We start from the raw sequence: 27,166 nt of genomic DNA on the forward strand, positions 1-27,166 counted from the left end.
GTGTACGGCCAGTTTCACCAAAATATTGGAGAGGACAAGACGAACAGGAAATAGAGTAGACACCAGCAGCATTAGAAGCAGAGGAGCAGTGTGAACTAGATTGCTACTAAGTGTGTTAGGGAGTGAAGGGACGAAAGTGAAGGGACGACGATGAAACGTCGTCGTCCCTTCACTTGCTTTGAAAAATTAACTAATTTTTCATAATAAGAATAGCAATGCATCTATAATGCACCAATAATTCAATAAAAGTAAAAAAAAAAGTGAATTTATGAATAAACATTTACACATACCTCCCCACTCACTCACCTGAGCCTGACTTCGACACACATGCTTGACTCTGGGTCCACCAGCTTCACCGATGATTCCTTCTTCTTCAGGTTCAGATTTCAGAGATGATTTTCCCTCTTGAGTAGACACAACAATAACCTTCCTTCCACTCTTGCCAGGCTGAACCATGTGTTTTCTAGACTCCTCAGAAAGGGGTTGAATTGAACTAGAGAGCTTGACTGATGGACTTGAAAAAGTAATAATTTCTTCAGTAACATTCTCCGAAATGCTCTTCAGTCCAGACTGGGCTCCACTTTTCCGATAACACTTTATCACTCTGGTTACTTTTGGCCTCTTTGATTCCTCACCAGACACACAAGAATCTTCAGATGTTTTAACAAGCGTTTCACTGTCTGAAAATTCACTAATCTCTGAAGAATGAGCTGAGGTTGAAGTGACCACTGCTATTGATGTCTCAGTAGTAGGGAACTTACCAACTTTATTAGTTTCTAAAGACAAACTAGTCTGTTCTCTCTTAAGAACTGGTGGAAAGTAAAAATCAAGGTCAACTTTTGATCTGCCAGCCTTCTTGAAATAAGCAAGCAATTCTATTCGAGATCTAAATGTTTGACTATCTGGACTGTGTAAGAGAGCCACTTTTCCTTCTCCTTTTTCATTCCACCGAATTTTTCTAGACCATCCTTTTCCAAAATGGCATGTCTGGTATGTGGAAAGTTTTTTGGATTTGAATTTGATTTCAGGTACTAATAAAGCATCAGGCACCACCTCCTCCTCAGAAGCATTAGGTGATGACACCTTGGAATCAATGGACACATCACACCCCCCTAATGCCTCGGACTCATCACCCAGTGGATCCTCCACTTGTTCATGATTGAACAGTTTACCCTGAGCATCATCTAATGATTTATTTGTGCTGTGTATTTGTGCAAGCACCGGTTGATTGGTCTCTTGCAGCGTTTCCTCTTGCATTCTTTTTAGCTCTGGACCCTGTTTGTCATTAACAGTCACAAGTGACTTGTCACTTTCAACAACTTTATGCCTACGCTTGTGTCTTTTTCCTACAGGCAGAATTGCTTTTTTGGGTATTTTCAAAACTATTTTATGATCAGGTTTTTTCTCACTTGTTTCAATAATTGGTGTAGTAGACGGAGGATCCTCCTCTATGGATACAGTGGGTTTTTTTTCCAGAGATGTTTTCACTGTATCTGTACTTTCTACGGGAGCAACTGTATCACTTAATTCTTTCATGCTTTCAACAGGGATATCTGTAAAGGGTGTTGACTTGTTTTCACCTAAAGATAAGCAAACTATAGACTTGGGCTTGCCCTTTGATCTGCTTCTTGAGAATGTTTTAGGAAACATCATACTCACTCCGGACTTTCTTTGCTCCGATTCACTCTCTGTTGTATCCGTTAGACTTGTGTCACCTTTGTGTTTCATTCTGCCAAGAGACAAAGATCTAGTTCTCATGATCATTTTTGCTTTTTTATGTTTTCGCTCCAAACTGTTACCTTCATTTGAAACATCAGTTGAGCTCACCTGACCTGCAGGTTCTTCTCCACTGTTGTCTGTAGTCTTTAATTTAGTCACTGATTTGCTTCTAGGTCGCCCTGGTTCTTTATAATTTTTACCCTTCAGTTGTTTAACATGAGAAAATCTGAGCATTTTTTCATTGCTGGAACCAGACATTTTATTTTTGGATTTTGGTACATCTGTTTCACATTCTGAAGCTTCTGGAGATTTATCATCTGAACTCATTTCTGAGCATGGCTCCTGAGCTTGACACAGGTTCAGTGCTGGATGATCCTGGGGTATCACTGGAACTGGGTAGTGAAGCATCTGAATGTCCAGTTACTACAGGAAAATACTTATGGATGTCATCAACTTTTCCAATAAGCTGAAAATATGCACTTAGCTCTCTCCTTGACCGAAAAGTCCTTCCATCTGGGCTATTTACATAAGTATCAAAACGATCACCAGCTGATCGCCACTTAATTCTACGTGTCCATCCACCTGGTAGAGTCGTCATTACCACTTTCCCTCTTGCACTGCTATTACTCTGAACCAACGATCGAGACTTTACTTCAGTGCTTCGACCAACTGCAGGACTGTTATTACCAAAAAGCACACGAGCATCAGTGCTAATGCCTTGTTTTATTAGAAACTCTTCCAGTTTTTGCACACTCTTGAATTTTTCTCCGCTTGGACTGATAACAATTACTTCTGGTCCAGTTTTTCGCCGCCAACCACCTGGCAGGTCCATTACAGATCCAAATGCCCCACCCCCTCCTGGATCTAAAGGTAATCGTTTTGTGTGACTTGTTAGTTCTGCATCCTTCTCCAGGATAGCTGGTAGTCCACCAACGTTCATACACCGTGCTAAACTAGTTGGTATGTGTTCTTTCAACATGGTTGGTAAACGTTTGCGAAGACGATCATGAAGAAGGTGAGGCATTGAACATGAAAGTAGTATTCTGGACAACCAACAAGCTGGACAACGATCTTCTTCCACTAAGCCCTGGAACTGGCAATTGCCTTTGTTGCCCAGGCAATCAAAAATCTCTCTTGGACCATCACTAGCACTATGAAGAAAACTGCTGCAGACTTCACAAAATACAATTCCAAACATTCGCGTATTTCCTCCTGTTAAGTCACAGATGGCACACTTTCCCTCTACACTCCCTGAAAATACACATACCATAAATTAGAACTAAATTACACAACCTATGTATGAAAGAAATACTTGAGTAAATATTTATTATTGTTCAGTAAGCGCAGTTTTCCCAATACTTGACAGAGCCACATGCTAGTCAAGAAAGGGCCAGTTTACATGTAGACTGGTTCAATACCCCTGCGCGACTCATCATTCAAAGAACTATGGTTAAATTAAGACACTGACATTGCTCTGAAATTACAGTGCACTTTTTTAATTATAGAACTCACCATCACACATTGGAATGAGTCTCTGGAGAGATGCTGGGTCGCGGATTTTCTGAAGGGTTGATTTGTTCAGGTTGAGGCGTGCTTTCCGAAGGATGTTGCGTGAGATAACAGATGCAGAGAGTGCTGGAGAGGTGCTGGTGGCAGGAGCAGGCATCAATTCATCATTTTCAGCCTTCCCTCCCTGTGTAAGAATGATGACACTATAATCAATTATCCTACATAAACAAATGGATAATTGAAAATATGAAATTATAATCAAATACAGTACAGTATATCTATTCAAGTAAGCCATGAGTTATGATTATTGATCAGCCATTCTCTAGTGTCATTGACCTAATTACATCACTCCAAAACCATTGTCTTCTTAACATTGCAGCACCTTCAACCATTAATAAATTATTATTAACAGTAAATTCTGCAACCAAAAAGTTGCTCATCCAACAGATACAGGATTCTTGTATCCGCTGGGAAATCATCAACTTTTGCTGAGGTGATAGCCAGAGGAAAATAGTCCCCAGATATTTCTAGCAAATACATCTAAACATTAATGACTTAAGGTAGCACTTGAAACAGTTGTCAAAGTACATAGGTCCGTTACTTATAAGCAGCCTTCAAAGTCCTCATTTTTAACAGCTTTCTTGATTATGTGAACTAAATCCCAACTCCCAATAACACAAACAATACTACTTTTACATCTGCACAGCTGTACGAGTACTTTACATCTGACCCAAGTTGCCTAGTCATTATTTATTCTTATGCTTAACACTACTTGTCTAGAGTGCAGGCAGGAGAGATACATAATTTATGCTTGAAAATATTAGATGGATTGGTTTCAAATCTGCACACAGGAATAAACACCACACGAGACAAGGAGGCACGGCAGATGTGCAAAATAGCATTAATGATCTTACTACTTTGCACTTTTTTAAAGAATTTTTGTGTACGATGTTAGTTCTGTAACTTTTTACCTCTGCTTTATTCCCTCCTTTATGGAGCTGTGCTATTTCCACTGTTTTAAGTATGTAGGGGATAATGCCATAAACCTATAGCCTCTATCGGTTAAAGGTTTTAACCAATGTGGTTTCTTACAATTCTTGATGAATATGGAATTTCAGGAATCAGGGCCTGGTGCATAGACCTATGCATAGGTCTATGGTTACTTAAGTCCAGTGGGGTTAGGGTGACATCCGATATATGATATCAGACAGTATGACAGTATATTATTTGATCTTGGTACTCAACATCCTCCCTTCCAGACACCTTGGGCCCAATTGCGATTGGATATGTACTTGTGTCTGGATACCTGCTTAATGGGGATTCTGGGAGTTCTTCTACTCCCCAGGCCCGGTCCAAGGCCAGGCTTGACTTGTGAGAGTTTGGTCCACCAGGCTGTTGCTTGGAGCGGCTCTCAGGCCCACATATCCACCACAGCCTGGTTGGTCCGGCACTTCTTGAAGTGCTGATAGTGGATAAGTAGTCGAATTCAACCCCTCAGCACGAAAAATAAAAATTTTATGTACAAAAGTACATAATACGTTGTTGTTTCACTAGATACTTTACACAAAATACCACAGAATACTGGTAATACAGCAACACTATATATGGTTACTCACCAAGTGTCCACATGTTTCTCTACATATAATAATAATAATTATGATCTTGGAGTAATATGTAGGTGAGTATGGTTGTTTTTAACTTGGGGTTGAGGCCTAGATATTGAGGGGAGGGTTATCTTGAGAGGTTATCTTGAGATGATTTTGGGGCTTTAGTGTCCCCGTGGCCCGGTCCTCAACCAGGCCTCCACCCCCAGGAAACAGTCCGTGACAGCTGACTAACACCCAGGTAACTATTTTACTGCTAGGTAACAGGGGTATAGGGTGAAAGAAACTGCCTATTGTTTCTCGCCGGCGCCCGGGATTGAACCCAGGACCACAGGATCACAAGTCCAGCATGCTGTCCGACCGGCTCTGGCAGCCCGTACAGGATTGGATTGGATTGGGTTGGGTTGGGTTTTTGTTTGGTTAGGTTAGCTTTGGTTAGACTTGGATCAGTTAGATTTGGATCAGTTAGATTTGGATCAGTTTAGATTTGGTTAGGTTAGGTTTGGCTCAGTTTGGTTTGGTTAAGTTTGGCTAGGTTTGGTTAGGTTAGATTTAGATAGCTTGATTAGGTTAGCTGTGGTTAGGTTTAGTTGGGTTTATTTACATTAGTTTGGAGATTGAGTCACAATAACGTGGCTGAGGATATGAAGACTAAACCACGCACCAGAAGATGGGGAGACGACGACATTTCGGTTCGTCCTGGACCATTATCGCAATCGACTTGATAATGGTCCAATACAGACCGAAATGTCGTCATCTCCTCATCTTCTTGTGTTTGGTTTAGTCTTTATGTTAGTTTGGGTTTGGTTGGGTTAACATATGTCAGTACAAACTTGTTTCATTGGCATTATAAATTTGCTCAGGAGAGAGAATCACAATCTCAAATTTGGACATATTCCTCTGCACCTCTATCCACTACACAGGAGACATTCCAGATTAATCTTCCTTTATAAGCTGAATGTTGTGATGATCTATTATCAGAGCATGTTTTCTCTTGATGCCACTGCTTGTTGCAGCCTTAAACAACATACTGCACTTTTGTGAGGGGGACCAGGTTTTATCCTCTGGTCAGCTATTAAGGGCTCCTGGGGTTGATGTGACATGTGTGGTTATTTCAGTGTGGCTAGCTACAGAAAGCCACCGAAGCTCCCCACATAAAGAGGTCTTTCAATACATTTACTGCTTGTTTCTTGTATCTCCATTTACTTCACTCTTATAATACTCTATTCTATTGTCACTTATTTTCCAATTTTTTCACACACAAACCAATTGTATTAATATTTCTTACAAAATTTTGGCACTTTAAATTTTACGAGGAATTTTAGAATATTTGGGAATATTCTCAGCCAATTTACATTGCTTATCCTTCTCATTAGCACAATTGTATACTTATTTCTATCTTACAGTAAACCCATATACAGTACTGTAATTCTGAGACTTACCCTCACACCTAGGCCTTCAACATTTAACTTTAATTTAATCTTCTACAAAATCACAAATGCTAAAAATGATATACAAGTATGCATTAAAATGTGTACTATTTCTTACCTGTTTTGTAACTAGTTTTAAAATAAATTACCCAGTAGCAAAAACAAAGCTACTTTACTGTAAAATAATCTTTTACAAATCATAAGTACATTACTGCATAAAATACATACCTTCCCAGATTGCTTTAATCTGTCATCCCATGGGGAACGAAGCAATTTTTCAATTTTTTCTTTAACTCTCGACTCTTTAGGATCACATCGCTGTGGAGAATCGGGAACCTCTGCCTCAATCTCTTGCATAGGGGCTTCATAGCGACGCAACAAGCGCTTGGGAGGTCTCCCAACCTGCCCTTTGCTAGGACCCGTTATGGACGCAGTATAAAGGGAAATAGTTCGTCGCATACGATCACGCCCCACACCTTCTGTCCCAGATAAAGAGTTCTTGCCCTGTGCACGTGAGCGAGGTAGAGACAGGAACTGTGTATGAGAACCACGACCTTTGCGAGTCAGTTTAACAAGTCTTTTACTTGGAACATTTATGGTATCCTCTCTTGGTTCAGTACTAACATCAGTCAAGAGTGAACTACTAGTGGAACAGATGTCTGTGATGTCTGCAAACAACCTTTTGTTGGGTTTTATAATTCTGGATGATCTCACACTCATAGTCGGTAGAATGAACCGTTTCGGACTTTTCTCTCCAATCGCTGGAAGAGACGGCATTTTTTTCTTTGCCTTTGCTAATAATTTCTTTGCTAAAGCAGTTTTTACAGTTGGCGGTCTACTTATTCTATGATTGGTCTGTTTTCGAGCCACGTGGCTTGTGAGTGAAGCCACTATAGTCTTTGTTCCCTCTATATGCTGATCACTTTCTAATGATGAGGATGGTGGTGGGGCTGCATCTACTGCTTTACTATCACTCACAGGTTCCACAAGCCCCACCGCTTTGTCTGTTCTTCCTCCACTTAAAGATAAATCTCTCGTTTTTTCTGCACTCGCTCTCAATTCTTTCACTGCCATTTCTACAATGTTTGTTCTTCTTCGAGTCACTAAACCCTCACTCTCCAAAACTACACAAGCCTGATCCACTTTCTGTGCCATCCTCTTTCCCCCTCTGTGCACAGAAAGTTCAGGTGTTGCTGCTCTTGTAATTTTGACATCCTGTCCCTCTGGGCAACTTGACGAAAAACCCTCAAAGCCATCTTCATCCTGAAACAAATAAAAACAAATGAATACACCACACCTACAGCAGGCACTCGTAACATTCCTTGAATGTTTTCCACATGCTTGTCTGGACAGCACATCAGTGAAGCAGTTATCATCTAATTGCAGCAAGAAATAAAACTGACAAGAATGTGTATAATTTTGGTAGGCTATGCACATAGGCTCTACTTTAAGTGGGAAAATACAAGGAAGCAGACAACCTGTTAAATGGACTTGCTTCTGGTTGTGCCATCAAATGGTCAACAAGGAGTACAGTACAGTACTAACAATGTAAACTACTATTTACTTAAATTTATGCAATATCCTTAATGAAAAACTGCACAAATATTTTACATTAAAGAAAATTGATTATACTGTATGTATTTCCATATCCATAAGACAAATGACCCTTGGTTGCAAGTACAGTAACTATACTCATCACAAAGTTACGAACTGGAAAAGCCTAAATTACTAGAATGTGTAGATTAACCTAATGAAGACCGTACCAGAAGTGCAGAAATGAAATGAAACACTGAAACTCTAGTTTCAGAGATAATTGAAGTTGAAGTTATCAACAATGGATAATGGTAGTTTTAATTCGTTAATTTAATTGTATGTTTTAATAAACATTGTTTGGCATTTGTACTCGAAAATGTTGAAGTTGTAGGTCAATGTGTGTTGAAATGAAGTCAAGAAAAAAATACCCCCCCCCCCCCCAAAAAATACTGTATAGGGATAATTATAATAATTATAATGATTTAGGGGATATATTTAGGGTATACTTTATGTAAGTGAAAAAGCCCTAATATGGTCCCTAATTATCAAACCAACCTAAACAGACAAAGAAAATAGTTTGAAGTCAGAGAAAAATTCAGCCAAAAAAAAATTAAAAGTCCCAAGTTTTGCGAGTTGTGACTGATTTATTTGTTGACTAATTTCATTCTATCTTCACATAGTTAGGGAAACATATGCATTCTCCAGGATGTAAAGGTTACAACAAAATCAGATAATAAACAAAGGAGAAAAAAATCTTAAAAAAAAAAAAAAAAAAAAATTGAGACATTGATGAAAGTAACATTAACTTTGGACAATGTATTTATATGATATATAACAAAATACAGCATATTAACATAGTGATTCATTATCATTTGTGTCATTATGTATTACTCAACAATGATACAAAAGGCACCAGCTGCATATCCATTTTGTGAACACTCCTTACTACTATTCTCCTCCTTTGAGAGTCACACAGGTACTTGCATCTCTATTATGGCATAATCCTTCAGTTTCAGTTATTAGGAGCTTTTCTCCTTATCAACAAAACATTCTTATTCTTTAAAAGTTCATCTAAAATAAATTTCTGAAAATATTTTGATGAAAGTTACCTGACACTGAAGCCAATAAGTTGGAGATTTGTTTAACATTTTCCAAGTTTTTACATAATTTGAATATTTTTCACTACCAGGCCCCCAATATACACGGTCCAAAGGTTAAGCAATAATATTAATAAATTGTTGCAATTTCTAAAAATTGTAGATACTGTACAACAAAATTAAATGACTTCAGTGTAGTTCTTAAAAATTATGTACTCTACATACTAAGTATAGTACTGTACAGTACATTACTTCAATATTTGTATTCATCGAAACACTTAACGAGATATTTTCAATGCACAAATCCTTTGGTAAAATACTAAATGCCAAAAAGTATTTAACTCTACTGTATTCTACAGGTACAAGTACACTCCTCTTTCTGATCGAGCCAAAGTAGGAAGCTCCCATAAGCTATCTCGTTAACATGGCTTCCCTTTACCAAGTTAAATCAACCATGGTTAACCCTCGTATTAACAACCACAGAGAACTGGGGTTATTACTCCCAAGCCCAGGCCCTAGACATCTACACCACAACATGGTTTAAGGGGGCGTCACCTTGGTCATTTCAAAGTTGTTCAATGTCAACCATCATTATTTTACTAGTTGTATATGAAAAGTGCTGAAATTGTCCCAAGTTTCAGTACTGCAGCGTAAATAGAAAGGGATTTTTTTTTTTTTCAACGTTTTTTACACATTTTCAAGTCCACACTTCAGAACACACGTTTCAGATATAATTATTCTATGACACTTTTCTGACACATTAGCATATAATAAAGGACCTTGAGATATAGAATTTCCTAAAACATCTTTAGTTTTCCTAATACAAATGTTCAAAGTTCCCAAAATATTTTTTGCAAATATGGCATGTTTATTGCTATTATAAAATCAATAAATGAACTTAGAGAAAAATGAAAACTCTCCAATGTAGAGACATGCCCTCCACATATACTGTGTAAGTTTCATGTAAATTGAATAAAAAATGAATCAGTTTTGTAAACGTTTGTGTCAATTGAAAAAAAAACAGAAATGAATAAAGTCTAAGGTTCTAAAATCTGTGGCTGAGGTTGACATCAACCAATTTTGGAGAAAATTGGCGTCCTTACAGATAGGCTTACGTACAGTCAGGTGTGTAAGTTTGATGCAAATCGCCCGAAAAAAAATGAAAAAAAAAAAAATAAATAAAAAAAAAATGCTTTTTTTTTGTCTTAAATTTTTTTTCAATTAAACTAATTATAATATTTGTTTAATATATACTATTGTGATAGCAAAGAGTCATAGCTATGATTTCAGTTGACACTTTTAATTGATAATCGATTTTGACCATTTTGGCATAATTTTCACAACTACTTCAATATTTTTTTTCTCCCTTCCTATTTATGCTACGATGCTGAAACTTGGACCAGATGAAACACTTTTCATAGAGAACTTGTCAAAAAAGTTTGATTGAAATCGAACGAGTTTTCATTTGTTGAATTTTTAGGGCAAATTGGAATCTGAGGCCCCCTTAAAGCAATGCTACCTGGGATTCAACTGAATCCTCTAGGGAGTGCCAAGTGTGGCAGTTCAAATCCTCATGGCTCCTACCTGATACCTGCTTCATAACTATTTCATTGGCAATCATGAACCAATTTTCACATTGATACATTAAGTTAATCGGTTCTTCCAAGTTTTGCAGGTACAGTACAATGTGTACTGCGACATTTATCAAACCTCTGGTTTATTGTGAACAGTTTGATATATGTTTAACACTGCCAGTACAGTGGACCTCCCGATAGCAGATTCCTCCAGGATACACACACCAGTTTCTAGCCATAAGTCGTTTACAAAACTTTTGTTTCCAGCATTATTCAGTAAAACACCAAAACAAATCACCAGAGCATCTGCATATATCACAATGACAGTAAACAAAATCCAAAATAAACAGAGAAAATATTTGACTTTTTTTTTTTATCCAGGTGCATGTTCTTTATACATGGAGTGGGTTCTGGTTCTACTCCCCAAACCAAGCAGAATCATAAGGAAAATACAGTAATATTTGTCGAAATAAGACATTAAAAATTAAGAATTGGGATTTTATTGCTTTCAGGCAGATGTAAGATATCTTAACTTTATAATGGCAAACTAGAAAATACCTAGAAAGGGTAATACTAGGTGCAATATGGTGTGCCTGCAGAGACTGCCATGGAGAATAGTAACGTATGCATCAAAATAATAAAATTAACTCTTCACATCACCTGTATACACACCAATTCACAAAAGAAAAACCATATTACAATCTATATAAACACCTGTATGCATGACATGTAACACTGAGCATGGGGTGTCGGACATAGTAAGTGTCATGGCCAGGTTGTGGGGATGACCGCCGGAGTCCTGACGGTCACCAGGTCCAGACCGCAAACATAGTGCTAGATGGTTGGAACAAGTTAGGCGAGAAGATGCTAGAGGCCAAAACTGTCAGTACTCTCAAAGCATTATACAACAGTGCTGGAAAGACGAGACACCACGAGCATGGCTCTCATCCTGTAACTACACTTAGGTAATTACTGTCTCCAGGCATGGTCATTTTAACCACCCTTATGATGACTGGTCTGCCACAGGCCTAATAGGCTCTACCTTTGAGTGCTAACTATTATTTTTTATTTTCACACTTGGTTCCCCCACCAATATATATTCACTAACCAAGTAATCCATCACCCTATTCATATACCCAGCCACCCACCCATCCAATGTTTGGATGGTTATTAAGTCCACCATGTTAAGTGAATGTTACAATTACATGGCTGAAACAAATAACCCAACCCCCACACGTGAAATGGAATTAAAATGACATTTCAAACCGTATGTACTCGCCTATCAGTTTTTATAGGGAAGAGGTTTAGCTCTATATGCCCTGCCTACTAACCTTGTTGCACCTTTTGTGTTACAGTATAATTTTAACTATCTTGACTTTCAAATTCTTTGTTGAATCTGGCATTAAAATGTGGATGGAAGTGGCTTCCACAACTTTTCAGTGCATTCCACCATACATAGCACAAGTATTTTCTTACATTTATTGTACCTGTTTACATTTCCAGCTTTTACTTATGTGCTCTCATCCTACTTCCTCTCAATTTCAAGATGCTGTACTAGTCCACCTTATCTATTCCCTTCTGTATCTTACATGTTGAGATCATATCCCCTCCATTTCTTCTATCTTCAAGGGTTGTGAGATCTAGTGCCATTAGGCTATCCACATAGCTTAACCCACTTAGCTCTGGCACTAATCTTGTTGCAAACTTCTGTACTTTTTAAACTTTTCGTGTTACTCTTCACAATGCATGGTTGCAATGCCAGTGTTGCATATTTATGTATTGGTCTAATGAGTGTTACGTACAGTAGATTGCCTTGAAATTCAAACTTTAAAAAGCTTTATTCATAAATGTTTATACAGTACAACTATAATTCAGTTTTTACTCTTTTACAGTTTCTAAACTCCTAGACACTTATCAAGATACTGTATATAAATCTCTTGTGTACCCCCACTTGGATTATTATATCCAAGCATGGAGACCTATCTTCAGAAACATACAGCTGCTTTAGAAAAAGTTCAACACTAGGCAACAAAAATCATTCCAGAACTAAGTTGACTCTCATACTAGGAATGGTTGAGGGCCACAGAGCTAACAACACTACAAATCAGACATGATAGGGCTGATTTCATTTAAATGAAAAAACTGAACAATTTGGAGGATACTGATCCAGATAACCTCTTTCAAAGATCAGATGTACTACAGACAAGGAGCAACAGTTTCATCCATCACCCTATTCATATACCCAGCCACCCACCCATCCAATGTTTGGATGGTTATTAAGTCCACCATGTTAAGTGAATGTTACAATTACATGGCTGAAACAAATAACCCAACCCCCACACGTGAAATGGAATTAAAATGACATTTCAAACCGTATGTACTCACCTATCAGTTTTTATAGGGAAGAGGTTTAGCTCTATATGCCCTGCCTACTAACCTTGTTGCACCTTTTGTGTTACAAAAAGTTTCTGGTCAACAGTTTCAAGCTCAACAATCCACCATGTAGGACAGAAAACAGGAGATGCTTTTTCACCCATGGCATTATAAATCCTTGGAACCACCTATCTGCCAAAGCCATAAATGCCAAAATACTGTACTGCTGAATTTTAAAGTCCATCTTGATAAAATCCAGACAAATTGGGGGGGGGCTTTGATAAGCATGTCAAAGGCTCCCTGTCCTCATTGAGGCCATTAGTGTTATAGCAGCCCTCATATAAAATCAGGCAAAATCAGGTAAATCATGACATTGCAAGAATGAGAGAGGGAGTCAATATAAGGCAAGAGGGAAGGTGAGATGAAAGGTCTACCATAATAGCTTACAAACCAGTTATTAACTTTAGTTCTTAACATAGTCCAGGAGAAAAATTTACTCCATATATTCATGGCGATACATATTACTCTATACCTATCAATGTACAGTATACAGTGATCCACCTCAAGAAGAGTCACCAGTCCAGAAATATGAACTGCAGACACTGTTCATATTCCAATGAACAGTGGAACACGTATAACAATAAGTCATACTGACTTCGGCACAGAGGATGAGTCACAATAACGTGGCTAAAGATATGAAGACTAAACAACACACCAGAAAATGAGGAGACGACAACGTTTCGGTCCATCTTGGACCATTATCAAGTTGATCATTATCAAAATAACTGACCTCAGTATTACTGATAGAGAAGCTAGTAGTAGCAATCGGTAATTCTGCCCCAATGCATGTCTTAAAGTAATCAGGTTACAAAACAGGCGATTTGCATTGATTTCGGGGCTCAAGTTCCACATGGCCCAGTCCAGACATTTTTGTGTTCATTCTATGCAGTGGGGCAGGTGCTGTAAGAATATTTTCTGACCCTACATCAGAATAGTGGCTTTACCCTACTCTGTTTCACATCAATACCAGACCTCTAATACTGTATGCATCTAACTTGAACTGGCTAAACCAAGACTCTCAAAAATTACAGTATTTATAAATTCTCTATATTCATTTATTGAAAGATAAACCATCCTTTACTGGCTCTCATTTTTTTTTTTTTTTTTTTTTTTTTTTGAGATATATACAAGAGTTGTTACATTCTTGTACAGCCACTAGTACGCGTAGCGTTTCGGGCAGGTCCCTGGAATACGATCCCCTGCCGCGAAGAATCGTTTTTTCATCCAAGTACACATTTTACTGTTGCGTTAAACAGAGGCTACAGTTAAGGAATTGCGCCCAGTAAATCCTCCCCGGCCAGGATACGAACCCATGACATAGCGCTCGCGGAACGCCAGGCGAGTGTCTTACCACTACACCACGGAGACCACTCTTACCACTACACCACGGAGACCACAAGATTTCTAACATTTTAAATGTGAACTTCCCAATTACTGTTAATATTGCTGAAAACCTAAAACCCTGTGTTTATGTCTGGTAGACAGGCTTCACTCAAGCAATACAATTTAGCGCGACCTAAAGAATACTGTACAATACAGTATTTCTATTTGAATTTCATCTAAATCATGAAATAAAATAAGATTATACCAATATTAATTGTATTATTAGAACTAAGAATATTAACAATATTAACATGTAGTCACATATTACTTATGCTTTCACTTACTTTAAACTTTGTGACATGCTATTAGGCTAGGCAAGATAAAGTTAGGTAACAGAGTTCTAATTCCAGGAGTTTATAGAACTTGCCAACTGGTAGCAATGCTGGAAATATGGCTATATATAATGCACTCACTTTTCACAATACAAAAGTGTATGTATTGTTTTCTGGCCTTATGCAAATGTTATACTTGGTTATAAATTAATGTAATATTATAATAAATTAATGTTATAATATAAACAATAAATGCAATGCCCACAGGTCTACGAGGGAACTAATAGCACTATGAAATACATAAAAATATGAATTTTTAATATGAATAAATCTGATTATAAATAATTTTAAATGAAAAATACTGTATGGTGTACCTCTGATTCAGCAGGTAAACACTATTTCTTCAGCAGCACCTTGCACCACTCATGCTAAGATCATTAACCCATACCCAACTTGTATCTAATATTAATCAACATCCCGCCTATACTAGTGCTGGACTATACTACCCCAACAGTTTTCAAAGTCATAAGAAAGTTTGTACTTAGTAATGAACTATTTCAAGTTTGAAACTAAATACGACAAATTTTGAACTCTTCCCAAATATCCACCTTCGACCATATTACTAAATCTCTGCAAAGATGCATTTTGGTGCTAAATGAAGCAAACCAGTCTGAAATAGTGAAAGATTTACGTATAACATTTGGTGGAGTTGTATACATCATGATGCTTCACAAATGATAACTGACAGGTGTTTAAACTGCCTCAACTCGCCTGACACGCTCAATTCCACGTTGCTGCTCCTTCTAAGAACTAGTAATCGACATATTGAACAGCTCCTCGAGACAAGAGCAGCAAAACAAGACCAGAGTGGCCAGCAGCACCAATGTTATGGAGAGCGCTCGCGGCTTCACTCCTCTCAAAACGGGCCTGAAAATGGCTTCCATCCCAAGCCTACCCGCACCAGCCAACCAACATCACTGGGGTCAGGCTTCACCGACACCAAAGCCACGGAGAAGCGTGCAAGCCAACGGGAGGGAGAGTATATTGCATGCTATTGATTGCAAGCGGTGGGAGTTGGCGCCATGTTGAGGCAGGCTCGAGGCGGACTTGGCCCATTTGGTCGCTCACCTCATCCGACTCGCCGAATATTTGGGTAAACAGGTCCAGGCCTCTTCGTATTCTGCGTGTGTATAGCTCCTCGGGTGTGTTGGCTGTGTAACTTCCTCGATATCGCACCCGCTTTCTTGTGTTTAACTTAAGAGCTTTGCCTGGGAACCTGAATTTCGCCATGGTCACATAAACTTAATGCAACGGAAACTGAGGTGCTTGTTCCCGCGTGATAAAAACTGCTTAAAGTTCCAGTAACGTTCTTCACTTCTCCAAAACACCCTCATTAAATTGAATACATGCGCTTAAAAAAACGCATAAAATACAAAAAATAAAAATATATAGTTTATTGATATAATATGAGGGATATAGAGGATAATGAGGTAGATAATAAGGAGGGAGAGTTTTTGGAAGAGCGTGAGGTCGCGGGGTGAAAGGTGGAGGCGCACAAGGCCGGTGCGCGCAGGAGCCCGCCAAACTGCGGCCAGGAGGGGCGCGGGGGGTCGCGGGGGGCCTCGTCAGGGGCGCCGCACATTATCCTCCCCCACACACACACACACACGCAACCCAACCCACTCACAACTACACCCATCGTTATATCCAACCTTATATACTTGCCCATAATTTGGCTTCTTATGCAGCGTAAGACGCCAATGTCTAAAAGCACGTGCAATTGTTTGTAAACAATCGTCGTTTCAGAAAACGTTTCTAAAGATTTCTCCGAAAAGAAACACAAATTCCATTTCACATCATCTTATGCAACATTGCGTCATTCCCAATAAGACATGTCTGGCCAGTTGTACGATTTAAAGTGACTAAACTAGGGGCCAGAAACCCATGTTGCTCTTGTTGCACCAGTTATCGGCTTGCAAGACATTCGAAATACAGAAGACGGACTAATACCAAACGTTCCGAAAGTCGAAATGTAAACATATGAAATAATAAGTACGTTTGATATAATAATTATGAGTTTTTCTATTAATTCATCAGAATAATAGTGTAAATATGTTAATAATTGTTAATGAACTTAAGAGTAGCATTAACCTAATGATTAGAGGTAATAGTTCAAATAGGTGGTGAATAGGATTCTAAATCTTAATAGAGTACACAACGTTCGTAAACGTTTACCATGCAAATGTGTATTGTAATAAATGAAGACATTATAATATTAATCGTGTTATAGTTTTTAAATTTCTTAGGATCAAACTGATTTTGTTAATATACTTTCTAATTAATAAATACAATTTTTCTTTTGTGTGGTTAATTTTTAACAATGGATTTTTAGTCATCTCACAATATAAAGTATGGAATACGATATATAGGGAGTGGCCGGATTACGTATTTTGTATGATCATTTAATATATTTAACATTTCATTCTAAATGATATGTCTGTATGTAAAGCCGCGAAATTAACAGATGAAGACATTAAATCATCATTCTTCACAATGGCCATGGCTGAGACTTGAGTCTTGGTAATATGCTGTTCCTGGTGTGACAAGGATGAATTAAAAGAGTGTTTGAGAGCAGCAGTGGTGTGCAGGTGCGGGTACTGGGTAGGTGGAGGGCCGTGCAGGTGGGTGTATGCCTTGTGTGGGGTGGGTACATGGGTAGACTGGGTAACATTACTCCACAAACACGGCACACTTCACCAGGCTGATGCAATCCTGCTCCTCCAGCAACGTTTCATCCAGAGCGTGCATTTTTTTGCCATATTATATTACACGTGAAGACGAATTGTGTACACTGGTATGATTGAAGGTGTATGAATTTTCTCAAAACAGTTACAACGATCTTGGAGTCATATTAACTTTTTGTTAATGATAGCTGGTTATTTTTAATTCTTCTCATATGCCATTTTCAGCGTACACCATCGCCAGACCGATATGGAATAATTCCTTAATTTTTCGGATGTTACAAATTTATTACCTTCGAAAAATGACTTTTTTATCGGGGACTGGAACGTTAAATATAATTAAGTTTCGATATTGCTGTATAGTGTCTTGTCTATGGAGGTAATAAAGTACAGCATATTTTATTTTTTTAACGATCGTGATAGATGACTGCTTGGAATGGGGAACCCATATAGCTATATAGAAAAGAATTCGAATAAACATTATTCGACGAACATTAAAGGATCCCCCACACACATTAAAGGGTCCCGCCAATGCAAGATTAAAGTCATTTGCATCATCTACCACCCTTCTATTCTACTTTGTTTTTTTTACAATGAATGATTAAAGCTTGTGAACCTCTTTAAGCTCCTCAGATAATGGAGAGGAACCGAGGGATACTGCAGACATTTCCCCTCTGGACCAACACACTGGGGTGTTGGAATATGAAACTGGCAGCCCTTAGATCTGTGGCACTGTCGATGAGCTTAGAACCCAACACTTTGTAAAAACAATTTGGCAGACTTACCCCAGGATACAAGGAGTTTCCAATCCTACGGAGACAAGTGTGTACAGATGGCCCAGTTCCCGTATTGGACTTGACAGTTTCCCTATGATAGCAGACACAACCTGCATGGCTAACACTCGAGGAGATATATAGGTATCAGCTGGAATCTATACATAGAGATTCTCGTAGTACAATTGCCTTCGTTCTGAACTCACAATCGTGGATCCCAAGTTCGATTCCCGGGCAGGACAGAAATGTCTGAGCATGTTTCCTTTCACCTAATGCTTCAGTTTACTTAGCAGTAAATAGATACCCAGGAGTTGGGCAACTGTTGTGGGGTTGCGTCCTGAGGAAGGTTCCACCTTGGAGGGACCTCGACGAAAGCCTCAACTACACATCTGACTGGAGTAACGTGGTGAGTGAGGTACCTCAAAGTTCCATTTTTAGGCCAACCTCAATGTTTGAGGTTGGCCCAAAAATGGAACTTTGAGCCTAACTTTACATTTTTCAGCCAACCTCTGTTTCATTTCATTAGTGATATGGATGAGAATATTACAACCACATCATGAAATTTGCCGATGACTCTAAGATTTATTGTAAAGTAGGAAGTGAACATGATATTGAGGCCTAACATAGAGATCTATACGAACTCCACAAATGGTAAGAAGACTGGCAAATGCTTTTTAATATCGAAAAATGAAAGACCATGCATGTGGGGCATAACAACCCACGCCACAACTACGAAATCAAGAACATTACCTTGCAGCAGATGAGGAAGAAAATGATCTTGGAGTCAAAATCCACCAATCTCTGAAAGTTGCAAACAAGTAGGAGCTGCAATAAAAAGAAATTAGCAACAGTCAAACGAACCTTTGACTTTAAGGAAAAGATAGTTATTCAATTGTATAAATCTCTGGTGCGCCCCCATTTTGATTATTGTATCCAAACATGGAGACCTCATCTTCAGAAAGATATATCTTCTCTGGAAAAAGTTAAACACCGGACGACAAAAATAATTCCAGAATTAAATCGACTCTCATATCAGGAATGATTGAGGGCCACAGGTTTCACAACATCGCAAACCAGATATGACAGGGCTGATCTCATCGGAACTTTTAAAATACTGAACACTTTGAAGGATATTGATCCAGACAACTTCTTTAAAAGGTCAGATGTAACACAAACAAGGAACAACAGTTTCAAGCACACGAAGCTTCATTGTAGAAGAGAAAACGGGAGATGCTTTTTCAACCATAGAGTTATAAACCCATGTAACTGCCTACCCTCCGGGAAAAACTGAAAGGCTAGACCTGACTTGCCTAGAAAAGAGGAGAGGATACATGATAGAGAAGTATAGAGGCGTATTTCCAAACCTCTCACCATAAGGGTGAGAGGTTTGGAAAAAGAGGAAATGTCCACAATGAATAACAATATAAGAAGAGGGCATGGGTGGAGAGCATGTTAGAAATTTTCTTTTGGCGAAGTGAGAAAATTAAAGGAACTAAAGGAGCAGGTTAATATAGAGGAGAACTCTATTAATAATTTTGATGGAGAAGATAGTGCGAAAAACATCTGGAGGGAAAAATACATCATCAGTATGGGTTCAGAGATGGCAAATCTTACCTCACATGATTAATTAAATTCAATGACCAGGTGATAAAAATCAGACAAGAAAGAGGAAGGCGGGCAGACTGCATAATTTGTTATTACAAGAAAGCCTTTGACACAGTACGCCATAGGAGACTAGTGCACAATCTAGAGATGCAGGCAGGAGTGAAAAGGAAGGTACTCCAGTGGATAAGGGAATACCTAAGAAACAGAAGACAGCGAGTCACTGTGAGGGGTGAGGTCTCAGAGTGGCAAGGCGTCACCAGTGGAGTCCCACAGGGTTCAGTCCTTGGACCTATACGGTTCCTGATATATGTAAATGATCTCCCAGAGGGAATATACTCGTTCCATTCAATTTTTACTGATGATGCAAAAATTATGAGGAGGATTAAGACCGAGGAAGACAGAAAGAGGCTACAAGTTGACCTAGACAAACTGAAGGAATGATCAAACAAATGGCTACTAAAGTTTAACACAAGTAAATGTGACATAATGAAACTAAGCGTAGGAAATGGGAGGCCAGACATTAGATATCGAATACAAGACGAAGTCCTCACCGAAACGGTCAGAGAGAAAGATCTAGGAGTTAATATTACACCCAACCTGTCTCCTGAAGCCCACGTCAAAAGGATATCATCAGCAGTATAAGAGGTTGGCCAACATTAGAACTGCCTCTAGAAATTTGTGTTAGGAATCATTTAGAACCTTGAATACCACATATGTAAGACCAATCCTGGAGTATGTAGTACCAGCATGGAGTCCGTGCCTTGTCAAACATAAGACGAAGCTGTAGAAGGTTCAAAGGTATGCCATTAGACTAGTTCCAGAACTAAGAAGAACTAAGAATTCACGAAGGAAGGCTGCGTGAATGACATCACGTCATTGGTAGACAGAAGAGCTCGTCGAGACATGATTACCACATACAAAAATTCTCAGGGGAATTGACAGGGTAGATGAAGACAGATTATTTAACATGGGAGGTACACGCACAAGGGGACACAGGTGGAAACTGAGTACCTAAATGAGCCACAGACATTATAAAACCTTGTTTAGTCACAGTAGTTAATAAGTGGAATGCATTAGGAAGTGATGTGGAGGAGGCTGACTCTATACACAGTTTGAAATGTAGATATGATAGAGCCCAGTAGGCTCAGGAACCTGTACACAAGTAGCTTGACAGTTGAGAGCCGGGACCAAAGAGCCAAAGCTCAACCCTATAAGCAACTAGGCGAATACAAGTAGGCGAATAGAGCTTTTCGGCTGAGTGGACAGCGTTCAGGGGGTCGTAGTCCTAACGACCCGGGTTTCATTCTCGGCGTAGGCAGAAACAAATGAGCAGTGTTTCTTTCACCCTGGTGCCCCTATTACCTAACAGTAAACAGGTACATGAGAGTTAAACAGCTGCTATGGGCTTCTTCCTGGGGATGTGTGTATGTGTGTGTGGGTGTGTTAGAGAGAGATATAGTTAGACATATAGTAGGCATAATATATGACAGATCGGTTTAAAAAGGCGGGATCCAAGAGGTAATCGCTCGATTCTGCAGACACAAATAGTGCAGACGATTCAAGAAGCATCAGGGTCCGGAAATATTGGTATTGGAGATAGGAGGCGACTGAAAAGCACAGTCCAGGAGCTCAAGCCCACCCTGCATGTACACAGATGAATACATAATACACAGTGGCGCACATATTGCTGTCACTTGGTGTAGCAGTCGAGCAGGTGTTGGTGTATAGCGTGACACCTGGCAGTCTAAGTGTAGGAGGAGGGGGGGGGTTGAAGTAGGGGGAGGGACGGTGATAATACTCACTCCCTTCCACTCACTCACTCACTCACCTCACTCACTCACTCACTCACTCACTCACTCACTCACTCACTCACTCACTCTCTCTCTCTCTCTCTCTCTCTCTCTCTCTCTCTCTCTCTCTCTCTCTCTCTCTCTCTCTCTCTCTCTCTCTCTCTCTCTCTCTCTCTCTCTCTCTCTCTCTCTCTTTCTAATAATCGTAGAACCTCCTCAACCCTGGAGGTGTACCATGCCTAATTCACTCTACCATAGATTCAATCAAATTAGTAAGTCCTATGGTACCTAGACATGGATAGCTTTTCCAAAAGTCATTCACAGGGTCATCAAAAACTCCCAACTGACATCCCTTCAACAGGTCGTAGTGTCAATGGAAGCTTGGCTAATGTTACGGAAAATTAGCTTTTACAAGTATATCTTTTAGGGGTTTATCTTTGAGCCATGCTATCAAAGGACGTAAAAGTGGGAAGTTCTGCCATGGAGAATGTTCATTCAAATTCAAGTACGTTTATTGAGACAATAAAATACATCTCAAAAAGAGATAGAGTAGCTTAGGCTATTTCGTGGCCTAAAATCAATCCCATAAGTTGATCAGTTTTCGTATTCCCGGAAAATAGAATGGGAGGATTAGCATCTCATTAGCGTCTCGGGATCTCACTGTATGTAATAATATTTGTCTGTAGACGATGAGTTAAAATAACGTGACTGAAGATATGAAGATTAAACCACACAGGAGAAAATGAGGAGACGACGACGTTTCGGTCCGTCATGCTGTGGACCATTAATAAGGCGATTGTGCGGTCCACACAATCAACTTGATAATGGTCCAGGATGGACCGAACCGTCGTCGTATCCTAAGTTTCTCGTGTGTGGTTTAATCTTCAATTCTTGTTTTGTTTTGTCATCTGTTTTTATTTTGGCGTCTTGTAGTATCTATGACAGCTTCATTCTCGAACCGTTATTCATAACCTTCTTTACTCGTCTAGTTACCCATTATCACTCAAGAAATCGCTGCCTTACTCCTAAGCCATTAGACTTAAAAGAATAATAAGTAACGAAGATAAACTACAAGACGAAGAAAAATCTGTATGGAATCATTTCAGAAATAGAGGTTACGAGTAACCTCTATTTCTGAAATGATATGAGGTGCACCAAATAAATACTAAATGATATGAGGTAAACTACCACTCACATGATGAGTATGGGGTGCACAATAAACTACCACTCACAGGATGAGTATGGGGCGCACAATAAACTACCACTCACAGGATGAGTATGGGGTGCACAATAAACTACCACTCACAGGATGAGTATGGGGTGCACAATAAACTACCACTCACATGATGAGTATGGGGTGCACAATAAACTACCACTCACAGGATGAGTATGGGGCGCACAATAAACTACCACTCACAGGATGAGTATGGGGTGCACAATAAACTACCACTCACAGGATGAGTATGGGGCGCACAATAAACTACCACTCACAGGATGAGTATGGGGTGCACAATAAACTACCACTCACAGGATGAGTATGGGGTGCACAATAAACAAGTTGCCTAGCCGGCGGCAACAATAAAATAAAATCATTGTTTCCCAAACCACACATACAGTCCCCTAATTTCTTCCCCTGTCATAATTACGGTATTTACTTTTCTCTTCTGATACGTATATATGCTTCCTATAGTGTTTTTTTCTGCCATATAACTATTTATTATACACACATATAAATATGTGTGTATTTTCTTATTATACACATATAAATATGTGTGTATTTTCTTCATTATACACACACATTCCCCCCCAATACATTATTCCCTACCATTTGTCTACTTACCTCGTGCAACACCTAAATTCCCATATTTTCTTCCTGGCCTCACCCATATCCAGCCATGTATATTGCTTCCCACTTCTACATTAGTTTCCCCTCATCTTACACAGCTCGTATTATAATATGTTGTTGGGGTACTTGGTTAGGGGCCCTGCAGTAGGCTACTTGAACCGGTTATAGATTATTTAACGCCAAGTGTATTGATTAACAGTTTGTGTATGTTGCGTGTGTTGCGGCGGTCATTAGCGTGACCCCAGGGAGTGCTACCATGAGGTAACAACGTACATAGCACACTGCTACGGGCTCACCATAGCCCGTGCTGCTTGGAACTTTTTGTTCCAAGAAGCGAATCTTTAACAACAACAACAACGTACATAGCACTTGCTTTCTCCTGCATATCGCCAAGTTCTTCCCTGCAGTGCCTACATTTCCCAGTTTTATTCCTTGCCTCACACACATTTCATTAGTCTATTTCCTGATCTATCTGAATTTCTTCTATATCTGGTTCTTTCAGCAAAAAAATTTTTATTCTCCATTAATTAAACTTGTATATTATTCTCCTTAATTTTTTGTTTTGTTTACTTTATGGCCACAATTATGATCTACGTGTTAGTGCCTATATTGTACTCCTTTTATCTACACATTCTCCACTGTTCCTGTATCATGTATGTATTCTTGCACAAATAAATTATTATTATTATTATTATTATTATTATTATTATTATTATTATTATTATTATTATTATGACAATGTCTTGTCACAGACATAATTACATAGGATAAAACCCACACTTATGTATTTGTGTGGTTTGTATAATATAAAAATATAATATAAAGAATTTAAGTACACCAAGTCTTTCGCACTCTCCTTAGTGCATTATCAAGTTATGAGTATATTGTAAGTCGTGTTCAAATCATATACTTAGAGCTTGATAACGCACAATTAGAGTGCGAAAGACTTCGTGTATTTCAATTATTACATAAACTACATAAATACATGTGTGAGTTTGTAATTCTATTATTATTATTATTTCACCCACGGAACAATAGATTCAAGCTCAATAAGCCACAATTAATGTTGGGCAGAAAGCAGGGAATGTTTTTCACGCATGTGGTAATAAACCCTTGGAATTGGCTCTACCTACCAAAGCCGTAGCATCCAAGGCATTAAGCCTTTGGTTTAAAATTCAGCAGGACAAATTTCTTAAGGATAATGGGAGAACCAATGACAAGCTGCCGACTTCTTGTCCACGTCGAAGACGCTTTAGAAATGGTGGTCCTCGGGTAAATTCAGGCAAATAAAGACAGTGTTGAATATAATCTTTGGCAATTAAGTAGAATTCTTAATAGAGTTATTAGACGAGATCACTCTTAAATGATTTGAAGAAAGAATAGTATAAACAGTAACTAACATAGCTATTGGGTAGCATTTAGATAAATTCAGGTAAATTTATTGCCACACTTTTCCCTGATTTTTTCCTCCTACAACAACATTCCTATATACTTTATTCCCTCCTCCAACTTTGTTTTTCATTTCCGTTTTCGTCATATAATGTACACCAATGACATGGATGAGAATATTACAAACTACAATACATCATCAGCTTTGCAGATGACACTAAGATTGATAGTAAAGCTACAAGCGAAAATGATATTGAGGCCTTAGAAAGAAACAAAGATATCTATATGGTACAAATGGTCAGACGACTGCCAAATGCCCTTTAATATTGAAAAATCCACGAAGCAACTTGTGGACGGTTAACTCTACCGTCCAGCCCAAGTGGCTGGACACAAGAAAAAAGGTTGAGCTGAAGTGGAAAATATAAACCTTGGGCATAGTCAAACGAACCTTTGACTTCAAGGAAAAGAAAGTTGTCATTCAACTAAACAAATCTTTGATACATCCCCGTCTGGAGTACTATATCCGAGCATGGTGACTGTTTTGGAGTAAGCTCAACCCTGAGCAACGGAAATCATGCCAGAACTAAATCAACTCTCATACCAGGAACGGTTGAGGTCCACATTGACTAGCAACATTGCAAACCAGACATAACAGGGGAATCTCAGCGAAACCTTTAAAATACTGAACAAGTTTGAGGATATTAATCCAGACCTGGTGTTTAAATAGTCCGATGTAACGCATACAGACTGGAACAGCCTCAAGCTCAACAAGCCGATATATTGGACAGAAAACAAGAGATGTTTTTCACCCATAGGATTATAAACCCATGGAACCGCCTACATGCCGGAGCCGTAAATGCCTAGACATACTTCAGTTCAAAATTTACCCGAGGGCCACTAATACTAGTGGCCTCGACGAGGACAGGAAGCCGGTGGCTTGTCAAAGGTCCCCCAATTTGCCCTGATGATCTTTTCCAGTTGTATTTTAAAACCCAATCGTTTCGGGATTTACGGCTTCGGCGGGTAGGTGGTTCCATGGGTTTATAACCCAGTAGGTGATAAAGCATCTCCTGTTCTCGGTCCTACATTGTGGCTTGTTGAGCTTGACACCGTTGTTCCTTGTTCGTGTTATATCTGACCTTTAGAAGAAATTGTCTCAAGAAGAATTTTGTAAGAAAAACCCAACTAGAAAAATTCCTCAGGAACAATGGGGGGGGGGGGAGACCTTTGACAAGCTCCCTGTCCCCGTCAAGGTCACTAGATAGTGGCCCTCAGGTAAATTCAGGTATAGATATCCCGGGTGTTAATAGGCAGCTCTGATTAATATGCGAGTTACATAGTGCTATAAGTAATACGCATGTTTAGCAATCCCAGGAGGATAGTAAACTGTTCTTGAAGATACGTTCCGCCTATAAGAGCTTTGTCAAATCTTAACAGATATGCATAGGGCTCTATAGATATATTGGCTTTCATTTTTTTCCGTAATTACTTACTAATTTATTTGAATGATAATATGCACATTTCTCAGATTTCTTCCCTGTGCCACCTAAACTTCCCTAGTTTATTTCCTTCCTCATCCATTTTCCACGGATTTCTTCCTTCCTGTTTCATCCATGTCACATCTCTAATTTTCTATTATCTTATCTTTCACGAACTAATTTTTGTGTGTTGCAACATTCCCCGTTACAATGGCTACGTCCTCGACTCACAATAGATAAGAGCCCAGTAGGCTCAGGAATCTGTACACCAGTTGAGACGCGGAACCAATGAGCCAAAGCTCAACCCCCGCAAGCACAACTAGGCGAGTACAATCAGGGATCCCTCATTCTATTCCCGGGCGGAACAGATATGGTTGAGCAGGTTTCCTTTCAGCTAATGCTGCTGTTCATCTAGCAGTAGCACCCAGGAGTTAGACAATTGTTGCCAGGGTTGTATCTTGGGCAAGGTCAGTAGTTCGAACATGGAGGGACCTCGATACTAAAGTAAATGTGAGTGAGTACTCATCTGGTTGTGCTTGCAGGGGTTGAGCTTGGTCCCGCCTCTCAACTGTCAATCAACTGATGTACAGGTTCCTGAGCCTATTGAGCTGTATCATATCTACACTTGAAGCTGTGTATGGAGTCTGCCTCCACCACGTCACTTCCTAATGCATTCCATTTATCAGCTACTCTGACACTAAAATAATTTATTTCTAATGACTCTATGGCTCATTTGGGCATTCAATTTCCATCTGTGTGCCACCTTGTGATAAATAGCTTGTCTTTATCTACCCTTTCAATTCCTTTGAGAATCTTTTGTGGTGAATCTTGAATCTTGTATGTGATCATGCCCCCCCCTAACTCAGTGTGTGTGTTTTTTTCCTTTCCCCGACAATGGGAATTATAATTATTATATTGTGGATAACTAACTGTTTCTTTTCTGACACAATATTTTACAGAACTATTTAACAGGTTCCTTGTGACGGCCTT

General features: G+C 39.1%; 1 protein-coding gene across 1 annotated transcript in view; it reads right to left on the reverse strand.

Moving 5' to 3' along the window:
- The window catches only part of trx (histone lysine N-methyltransferase trithorax), an 87,632-nt gene extending 71,711 nt beyond the window's left edge, over positions 1 to 15,921 (reverse strand). The window contains 5 exon segments of the mRNA XM_045770304.2: positions 307 to 2,061; positions 2,063 to 2,970; positions 3,232 to 3,412; positions 6,491 to 7,525; positions 15,683 to 15,921. Coding sequence (XP_045626260.2) covers positions 307 to 2,061; positions 2,063 to 2,970; positions 3,232 to 3,412; positions 6,491 to 7,525; positions 15,683 to 15,844 — 4,041 coding nt within the window. The 5' untranslated portion in view covers positions 15,845 to 15,921.
- Between the last annotated feature and the right edge of the window lie 11,245 nt (positions 15,922 to 27,166).

Source organism: Procambarus clarkii, chromosome 70 (genome assembly GCF_040958095.1).
Source record: "Procambarus clarkii isolate CNS0578487 chromosome 70, FALCON_Pclarkii_2.0, whole genome shotgun sequence".
In the NCBI taxonomy this organism is placed as follows: Eukaryota; Metazoa; Arthropoda; class Malacostraca; order Decapoda; family Cambaridae; genus Procambarus; species Procambarus clarkii.